This window comes from Hevea brasiliensis, chromosome 7 (assembly GCF_030052815.1).
Source record: "Hevea brasiliensis isolate MT/VB/25A 57/8 chromosome 7, ASM3005281v1, whole genome shotgun sequence".
Lineage (NCBI taxonomy): Eukaryota > Viridiplantae > Streptophyta > Magnoliopsida > Malpighiales > Euphorbiaceae > Hevea > Hevea brasiliensis.
The window spans coordinates 103,027,047-103,037,701 of NC_079499.1; the positions used below are offsets into that span (position 1 = coordinate 103,027,047).

General features: G+C 35.0%; 1 protein-coding gene across 1 annotated transcript; it reads right to left on the bottom strand.

Annotated features, from left to right (window-relative positions):
- Window positions 1–812: 812 nt before the first annotated feature.
- LOC110636395 (protein BRASSINOSTEROID INSENSITIVE 1) lies at window positions 813–6,658 on the bottom strand. Its single transcript, XM_058150379.1, has 2 exons — window positions 4,528–6,658; window positions 813–2,719 (listed from the first exon to the last, which is right to left on the bottom strand). Exons 1-2 carry the CDS (start codon window positions 6,464–6,466, stop codon window positions 1,080–1,082), a joined length of 3,579 nt encoding a protein of 1,192 aa, XP_058006362.1. The 5' UTR covers window positions 6,467–6,658; the 3' UTR covers window positions 813–1,079.
- Window positions 6,659–10,655: the final 3,997 nt, after the last annotated feature.

Below are 10,655 nucleotides of genomic sequence, written 5' to 3' on the forward strand. Positions count from 1 at the left end.
TCAAGTGCATGGTGAAGAGCACGTGCAATGCACATTGTACATGAAAAAAGACAAATGTAATTGATTGATTTTTCAAAAGGGAAAATCATGAAATTTTTATAAGATATCTATCTTCAGGCATAGAATGGCCAATTATTTTTAATTATTAATTATTTTAATCTGTACGGTTTACAATGATGAGATTGGAAATTGAGTATAGATTGACCATCCATCCATCCCCTTGGTGTGAATAAGAGGGGAAAGAAAAAAGCTCATGAGAGAGTGTAGGGCTTTTTTCCCATCCAAATGGTCCTATATCATCTAACTACAATGATTTTGCTCCTGCCCTTTGCTGGGCCCACATGTGCAATTTTTTTAATATAGAAAATCAGTTGCTCTTTGAGTGCAGAGCATATAATAATTTGCCATTCATCGGTTTGGACTGCAAGCTATTGCTGTAAAACCATGCAGCGAAGCTATTGTTGCAAGTGCACCTGCAAGAAAAGGCAAAAGATGATGAAAAAATTGTTTGGTAAGGCATTGAGGAAGAATTAGAGTGGCGAGTAGAAATGAAAAAGGAGATTCCCTAATTAAGGAATTGATGTGTTTGTTAAAGTTGCAGAAATATAGGGACACTTTTCGATATTACCATAATACTGAAATGGAACAAAAGTTGGGAATCTATTAAGTCATTTAAGAGAGAGAGAGAGAGAGAGAGAGAGAGAGAGAGAGAGAAGCAGCCGGAGGAAAGGACCAGAAGAGCCCTCCACTTGGTCACCATCATTTGTTTTTCAGGAATTTATATAAACTGAATCCAAAAGCTAAGAACGAGAAACCTCAAAACAACTGAAAACTGTGTATTTACACATTTATAACAAAGTTAAAACATTTTATGTATAAAATAACAGAGTTTGCAGGAAGGGGTACATTACACATACATTAAATGGTAGAGAGATACACAGACAAGTTCTTTTTATGCCATTTTCAAGTGATAAGAGAAGAGGGAAAATTTTGTGGCAGCAGAATAAATCATCACCACCTTTCTTCTTTTCTTTCAAAGAATTCACTGGAAAATTTTGATTCAGCTTTTCTTTCACCTGCTACTTGCCTGGTTCAGGGTCTTCTTTTATGCTCATCTCTACCATTTGAAAGCCTCCGTCTTCGGTGGCAATGGTGGATTGTGAGTCAAGGCCTGACCCTGCTTGTATTTCTTTAAACATTGCCATAACTTGAATCATAGTGGGTCGTCTCCATGGCCGATCATCCAAACAAGCACCGGCCACCTCTAAGTGTCGCAAAAGCTCAATCTTTAGATTTGGATCTTCTTTCATAAGTACTGGATCAAAAACATCTGTTATTTTCAATTTCGCATGCTGCTTTACCCACCCCACAAGATTGTTGTCACCAAAATCAGCTGAATCTGTTGGCCTCTTTCCTGTAAGTAACTCCAGTAAGACTACACCATAACTATAAACATCGCCTTTTGTAGAACATCTAAAGCTCTGGTAATATTCAGGAGGCACATAGCCAGGCGTTCCTGCCAATGTGCTAACACTCAGATGCGTATCCACTACATTCATGAGCCTTGCCATCCCAAAATCAGACACTCTGGCCTCCAAGTTCTCATCAAGCAACACATTGCTCGATTTCATGTCCCTGTGAATGATATGAGGTATGCAATTATGATGAAGAAAAGCCAATCCCCTGGCAGCTCCAATGGCAATCTTTCTCCTGGCAGCCCAGTTCAACTTGATCCCAGCTTTCTTCTGGTGGTGCAGAACGTCTTCTAGGCTTCCATACTTCATATACTCGTACACCAAAAGCCGCTCTTCTCCAACCTTGCAGTATCCGAGAAGGGGAACAAGGTTCCTGTGCTTGATTTTCCCAATGGTTTCCATTTCTGCAGTGAATTCCCTATCACCCTGTCCACTGATATGTATCAGCTTCTTGATGGCTACAACGTTTCCGTCTTTCAGTTGGGCCTTGTATACATCACCAAAACCTCCAGAGCCTATAAGGCTGTCATTGTGGAAGCCATTTGTTGCTTCAAGAAGATCTGCGAAAGTGAGCTTCCGCAGGGGCTTCTCAAAGGTCGCAAGGTTGATGCTCAATGCTTCACGTGCTCCAGTTAGCTTCCAGCTAGTATTCGCTGTCCCTGAATGTGAATGGTTGTCGATATAGACATCGAGGACTGAATCTTTCTTTTTCTTTCTTTTCTTCGCCTCTAGAGCAACAATAATCAAAGCAAAGATGCAGAAAAGTGAGAACAACAATCCCATTGCCACACTCCCTACTAGAGATGCTTGTCTCCTATGAGACTTCTGATGACGAGAATTTGCACTTGTGCCTGATCCCGATCCACATTTAGGAAGCGGTATCCCACAGAGGCCTGGATTATTGGCAAAGCTGGAAGCTTGGAAAGTTTCAAACTGACCCATTTCAGGAATCATTCCAGTGAGATGATTGTTGGACATATCAATCTCTGTAAGCAATGAAAGGCGAGTCAATGACTGCGGAATCATCCCTGAGAGCGAATTGTTTGAGAGATTGAGAATGTTAAGACCATCCAAATTTCCAAGCTCTTCTGGAATGCTGCCAGAAATATTATTATGGCCCAAATTCAAGATATAGAGATATGCCATGGTCCCAATCTCCTTTGGAATGCTGCCCGACAATACGTTGTATGAAAGATCAAGAAAGATCATTGAACCATTATCTTTGAATGTGGGCTGTGTGTGACCTCCATATACTCTTGTGAAATCACAGGGGTCCCTGGTGGAGATTCTATCCAAATTTTCCGGTCTAAATCCCGCAAACTCTAGCAAATTGACTTCTCAATGGCATCGCTCACTCTTCTTATTCTTAAGATACACGTATCTCTTTCCGGTGATAAAATTTACAGCAACTTTGCCAGACTGTCTGAATAGCTCAGGTGGGATTGTGCCATTCAAGAAATTAGTATTAAGATCCAACCAAATCAAGCTACCACAATCACCAAGCTCCGGTGGAATTCTGCCATAAAATGAGTTGTTGCTTAGTTTAAGAATTGCAAGACTTGAAAGCTGTCCAATTGATGCTGGAATCTCACCAGTCAATTGATTGTTAGACAATGAGATCTTTAGATTTGGATCTTCTTTCATAAGTACTGGATCAAAAACATCTGTTATTTTCAATTTCGCATGCTGCTTTACCCACCCCACAAGATTGTTGTCACCAAAATCAGCTGAATCTGTTGGCCTCTTTCCTGTAAGTAACTCCAGTAAGACTACACCATAACTATAAACATCGCCTTTTGTAGAACATCTAAAGCTCTGGTAATATTCAGGAGGCACATAGCCAGGCGTTCCTGCCAATGTGCTAACACTCAGATGCGTATCCACTACATTCATGAGCCTTGCCATCCCAAAATCAGACACTCTGGCCTCCAAGTTCTCATCAAGCAACACATTGCTCGATTTCATGTCCCTGTGAATGATATGAGGTATGCAATTATGATGAAGAAAAGCCAATCCCCTGGCAGCTCCAATGGCAATCTTTCTCCTGGCAGCCCAGTTCAACTTGATCCCAGCTTTCTTCTGGTGGTGCAGAACGTCTTCTAGGCTTCCATACTTCATATACTCGTACACCAAAAGCCGCTCTTCTCCAACCTTGCAGTATCCGAGAAGGGGAACAAGGTTCCTGTGCTTGATTTTCCCAATGGTTTCCATTTCTGCAGTGAATTCCCTATCACCCTGTCCACTGATATGTATCAGCTTCTTGATGGCTACAACGTTTCCGTCTTTCAGTTGGGCCTTGTATACATCACCAAAACCTCCAGAGCCTATAAGGCTGTCATTGTGGAAGCCATTTGTTGCTTCAAGAAGATCTGCGAAAGTGAGCTTCCGCAGGGGCTTCTCAAAGGTCGCAAGGTTGATGCTCAATGCTTCACGTGCTCCAGTTAGCTTCCAGCTAGTATTCGCTGTCCCTGAATGTGAATGGTTGTCGATATAGACATCGAGGACTGAATCTTTCTTTTCTTTCTTTTCTTCGCCTCTAGAGCAACAATAATCAAAGCAAAGATGCAGAAAAGTGAGAACAACAATCCCATTGCCACACTCCCTACTAGAGATGCTTGTCTCCTATGAGACTTCTGATGACGAGAATTTGCACTTGTGCCTGATCCCGATCCACATTTAGGAAGCGGTATCCCACAGAGGCCTGGATTATTGGCAAAGCTGGAAGCTTGGAAAGTTTCAAACTGACCCATTTCAGGAATCATTCCAGTGAGATGATTGTTGGACATATCAATCTCTGTAAGCAATGAAAGGCGAGTCAATGACTGCGGAATCATCCCTGAGAGCGAATTGTTTGAGAGATTGAGAATGTTAAGACCATCCAAATTTCCAAGCTCTTCTGGAATGCTGCCAGAAATATTATTATGGCCCAAATTCAAGATATAGAGATATGCCATGGTCCCAATCTCCTTTGGAATGCTGCCCGACAATACGTTGTATGAAAGATCAAGAAAGATCATTGAACCATTATCTTTGAATGTGGGCTGTGTGTGACCTCCATATACTCTTGTGAAATCACAGGGGTCCCTGGTGGAGATTCTATCCAAATTTTCCGGTCTAATTCCCGCAAACTCTAGCAAATTGCCTTCTCCATGGCATCGCTCACTCTTCTTATTCTTAAGATACACGTATCTCTTTCCGGTGATAAAATTTACAGCAACTTTGCCAGACTGTCTGAATAGCTCAGGTGGGATTGTGCCATTCAAGAAATTAGTATTAAGATCCAACCAAATCAAGCTACCACAATCACCAAGCTCCGGTGGAATTCTGCCATAAAATGAGTTGTTGCTTAGTTTAAGAATTGCAAGACTTGAAAGCTGTCCAATTGATGCTGGAATCTCACCAGTCAATTGATTGTTAGACAATGAGATCCAGTTCAGCTTTGAGCAGTTGCTTATGGTAGAGGGAATAACTCCTGTCAAGTCATTGAAGTCTAGAATCAAAGTCTCTAGTGTTTGTATGTTCATTATCTCTGGCGGGATATCTCCACGGAGCTGATTGAACCATAGCTTCAAATCGCGAAGCTTAGGGAGCGAACCCAAGCTGGAAGGAATTGTGCCCGAAAGGTAATTGAAGCTCAAATGAAGTGAAGCAAGTTGAGAACAGTTGCTCAGACTAGCAGGAATAGACCCGGTAAACAAATTGTTTTGAAGAAACAGTTCTTTCAAGTTGTTACTTGGATCTTGACACAAACCAGCAAGGATTGGCCCAGATAAATTATTAGAACTCAGATCTAAGGACTCCACACTGGTGAGCTTTGACAAAGAATCAGGCAAACCACCACTGAAAACGTTAAATGAAAAATCAAGATTCTTCAAGCTACTCATTTTCAAGAGAGTATCAACCGGCAATTCACCAGTGAAGTTGTTGCTAGATATATCAAAAGATTCCAGTGAAGTGCAAGCAGCAAAACTACTAGGGAAAATACCAGTAAGATTATTTGACGAAAGATCAAGCTGAACAAGACCTGGACAAGCTTCCATGAGATGAAGAGGAATCCGCCCTTGAAAATGGTTGCCGCTAAGGTAAAGAAACTGCAAATTCCCAGTTGGAAGCACTGGAATCGAACCCGAGAACTGATTGCTGGACACATTCAAGAAACTGAGCTTAACACAACCACTAATTGCATGAGCAAGATCGCCATAAAACTTATTCGAAGAGATATCAAGATGCTCCAGAGCCAAACAATCACCAAATGAGGGGATGCTCACGGAGAAATTATTTAAAGAAACATCCAGAAACTTTAGATTCTTGCAATCGGAAACGTCAACATCTCCACTAACTTTATTTCCCTTCAAAGAAAAGTACAGCAACTCATTGCAGCCTCCAGATAAAATGAAGGGCACCGCGTTTGAACCTGAAATCTTATTGAAAGAAAGATCAAGAGACTCCAAGCTGAGCTTTAACCCACTGGCCTTCTCTTTGATAGAAAAATCAAAGGAGTTGGTAGAAAGATTCAAGTATTTCAAGGATGCACAAGAACCTAAACCCGCTATATCAGAGATAGGACCTGATAGACCATTTTGGGATAGATCTAAGTTGCTCAAAACTGAGCTGCACTTAGATCCAGAAGGGAAAGAAATGGAGCCAGAAATGTTGGTTGATTTCAAAGAAAGGCTCTCAAGCTTGTCAAGAGTCAAAAGAAATGCAGCCACCGTGCGAAAATCAGTGCTTAAAGGAATGAGAGACAGGTCTAGAGAGGAGACTCTGTTTGTTTCTTGGCATTTTACACCAGCGAAGGTACATGGGTTTTGGTTAGGGAGCCAGGTTGGGAGAATATCTGGGTTAGCTAGCGCGTGCTTGAAGTTGATAAGATTTTGGGCGTCTTTGTTTGTTGAGGTAAAAGGTGGTGAAAGCACTGGTGAAGCTTGTAGCTGTAGCTGCAGAGAGAGAAAAATGAAAGAGACAAGCAACAGAGAGAAGTGGGTTTTCATTTTCTGTTAATGGGTTTTCAGAAAAAATAGAGAAACAGAGTGGTGCTTAGGGCTTCAGAGGTGCCATTAGAGGAAGAGTATTAAGCTCTATGGTTTCTGGTTTTAGAGAGAGAAAGTTTGCTTTTTTTAATTATTTTTTTCCCTTCCTGGGAAAGAAGAAGAAGGAGGAGAGAAGAAGAAGTTAGTCAAAAGACGGAATGAGGAAGGTGAGAAGGGTATTTATCAAGTGGGAGAGTGGACACAGCTGTTCCTCACATGGCATGTACCTCTCTTTCTCTCTCTACATCCATTTTTTTAACATTGTTTTCTGTCTTTAATCTTAAGCTAATCCCTCATTTTCTCCCTTAAATAATCACCTCTTGTCTCTCTCTAAGCATGTAGATTAGGGTACATAAACAATTTTTAATTACTTCCAAAAAAAATTAAAAAAAAAAAGGTGAATTCCTCTCTCTTTATCCAATGTTAAAACTACGTCTCTTTGTCTCTCTAGCTTTTCCAGTTATACGTGTGATCCAGGATTGAACCATCACAATCAACTAATAGAAGGGAGATCCTCAATTCTCGATTCTCTCTTAAAAGTTAATTAATTTATTAATTTATTTTTCCATAATGTGAAAAAATTGCATCTCTTGTTAAAATTATAATTTATTAAAAAATTATTTATTAATTAAATTAAAATAAATCCACAAGAAAATTGCCTAAAATTTGTCGCCTCTCAAAATTTCAAGTAGAAGAAAATTGCTTAATGAAGTGATTTTGGGATTTATATGCATGCAACAGCATTACCTTAGGGTGAGCAATCGGTTCGAATCAAATCGAATTGAATTAAATTATAAAAATCGAATCGTTATTTTTAAAAACCGAATCGAATTGAAATTGATAAAAAATCGAATCGAATCGAATCGCTTTATTTCAATTAGATTCGGTTTAAATCAATCGGTTTAATTTTTTATTGATTTTTTAATTTAGACTTAATTTTTAAGTTATTTAATCTAATTTTAAATTTAATTTAAACCTAATAACCATTAATCAATAAAATTAAATAATTAATATATATAAAATTAAATATAATTCATAAATTTTTCATAAAAATAAATTAATTTAAAAATTAATTCAATTTAATTTAACTATATAAATTACTATTCAATTTAATTTAATTATTTTCTTTTTTAAATTTAATTAAATTAATTTAATTAATTTAATTTAATTTAATTTAATTTTTCAATTTAAATCAAATTCTACTCAGCCTTTAACATTACCCATCTTTTGATATGCAGAGAGCACTCCTTTTCTTTGCATTGGGGAAAGTTGAAGGAGGTAAAGTTATTATTATTATAACAAAGAAAGAAGCAAGAAAAAAAAAAAAGCTTCCCCTCATCCCCACCATGTGTTCACCATGTACCACTTCTATTCACTCTCTCCTCATAATTTGTGCATTTTGATTTTCTTTATTTATTTTTATTTTTCCATTAAATGTGCTTTCCCATCCTTAATAATTAATTATCATGGTTTTCTTAATAATATCTTATGGGTCCTACCTTATTAATAATACTAACATTTAACTTTAAATGCGACTATATTTAATCACACACGTGTGGTTCCAAAAATTTCCTCATTTTCCCTAAAATAAAAAAAAAAGTTAAGTGAAAATGAAAATGATCTCATTTATTTATTTAGTGTCTATTAATTTATGAGACTATATTTATTTTTTTAATAAAAATATTATTTTAATTTTTTTTAATTAAATTTTATTAAATTTTTTTTTTTAATATTTTAATTAATATATTTAAAAAATTAATTTACTCAATAATAATTATAACAGTAATATTAAACAGACCCTTATAATTTTTTTTTAATATTAGTTATAACTTTAAATGAATAATTTCAAATGAAAAATAATTTAAAAGTAGTTATCTGCTTATAATTATTCAAATTTTATAGTAAAAAAATATTATTTTATATTATATAATCTATTAATTATTATCTATTCGAATATCATACGACACCATTATATTAAAAAAAATTGCTTTCTCCAATCTTAAATTTTCATATCAAACAGACTTAAGTAGTGACAAACCCCATTAATTGGTTGGACCATTTGACATAAGAAATCTATTTTTCTTGATTATTAGCTTGGTATTCAAATTCAAGTATTGTCTAGCTAGCTACTTTTTTTTTTTTTTTGAGAGAGAGAGAGATTAAATTGTAGTTGAACAACTTTGCTTTATGTGGCCATTTTTGTTCCAATAGTTTGAAATCTCTTATCACATAGATTGTCAAAATTAGTTGGATAAAGGGATTTTTCCCTAACTTATGAAGCATTGGGCAAACAACCCTACATGCTAGCAAAGTTGACTTCCATTCAACTAAGGGAAGCTAAAATAATTTATATATAATTATGAATGTAATATTTGGTACTTGTCTTACTCAATCTTTTTCATCATATAATAGTGATCTTTTTTTTTATTTATTATGTAATGAAATTCATATATTTTATTTTTTTAATTATAATGTAAAATATCATTTGAATTTCTATATGTCTATTCATACATCTTTATGCTTAAAATATTTATTTTTACTTTAATTTAATATGATTTATATTAAATCTATATTTAAATTATAAAAAAACTTAACCCATTTAGCCCAATAATAAAATTTAACCGCCTGATGATTGATTTAGTGAGATAACTTTATTTTATTCTATTTACTCTTCACATCAATATAATAATTAAATATTAATTTTACTTAGAAATATAATAAAAATCAATGTTAAACTGTTTAATAATTTATCTTATTAAATATTATATTAAATTTTATGATAAATATATTTTTATAAAATTAGATTAAATTGAGAATTCCAAACGGTGATTCAAGTCTTATTTTTAAAGAATTATAAGCATGGAGAATATATTTTTATTTTTTTTTTAATTTAACAAACAATATGTATTTTTTTTATAAAATTAATAAATCTTCAAAAAGTTTTTGTCCTTTTTCAAATTTTGGTTTTTGATCATTTAAATTCATATGAGTGAAAAAAAAAAAGTAAATATAAGTTGACGTCAGAGTGGCAAGATTGTCCTTACACTGCTATTGGCGCTCGTGTAACGAAAAGGCTGCCAGAAATTCTGGCACGTTAATTATCTCTTCTCCACTCTACTTCGCAGCACGTGCAACACCCCAACCCGCCCTTTGGCCCACAATTTCCCGGAACTGCTTAAAAAAAACCTGCGCAGCACAAACTGACAAACAACATGAACAGAATAATTAGCGCGTGTGATACACTCACGGTACTTTTTATGGGATTTCATTAGTTCTTATTTTTATTTGCCAGTGTTGTACTGTACCCCAGGCCCCATGGTCTCAGCCAATCATGGCCGTTGATTCCTTTTGACGGTCAATATTTCACTGGTGAATTTTAAAAAGGTCACAGATTGTACTTGGGACAAATAATTCAGCTCCTGTCTTGTAATATTTAGCGGTAAATCTAGGACGACAGCAGCATTGCTCTCTCCTATGAATTTACTTCATTGTCCTCTCCTCTTGAGGGGACTTGCCTCAACGTATCGGGGCATTTATGTAATATTAAGTTTCAGGTGTTCCTCGAGGAGTGACGTGGAAAATGCATTACTGTGTTTCAGTAAATTTTCGTAAATCCATTTCATTTGACATTGAAATTTAAAATAAAATATCACATTTTAAAATATCATTAAAATAAATATCATTAAAAAAATAATTAGAAAATTTTCATTTTAATATTTTAGCGTTATTAAAAAAAATGTATAATTTAATTTATTTTTAATATTTTAAATAATTTTTTAAAAAATATGAATTAATTTTTGTCTTTTTATAATTAAAAAATTTGCAGGATGATCTGTCATGTAAAAGTTTGGGCTTGCCTTGAAATTATTGGGCCCTGCCTGGCTTAGAATGAAGTTGTCGGCGGGTTATAAAATTATTATTATTATTTTATAATAAAAATAGAGGAAAAATAATTATTTTTATAAACAGTAATTTTAAGTTTGATTTTAATATATTTAACTTGTAATATACTTTTTAAAAATTTAATATTATTATGTTTTGTTATAATTGAATTTTTCTTTGAAAATTGTAATTATTTTGTTAGTTAATTTATGAAAATGTATAAATAAAGTAAAATATATTATAATATTATTCCCAATTTAATTTTATT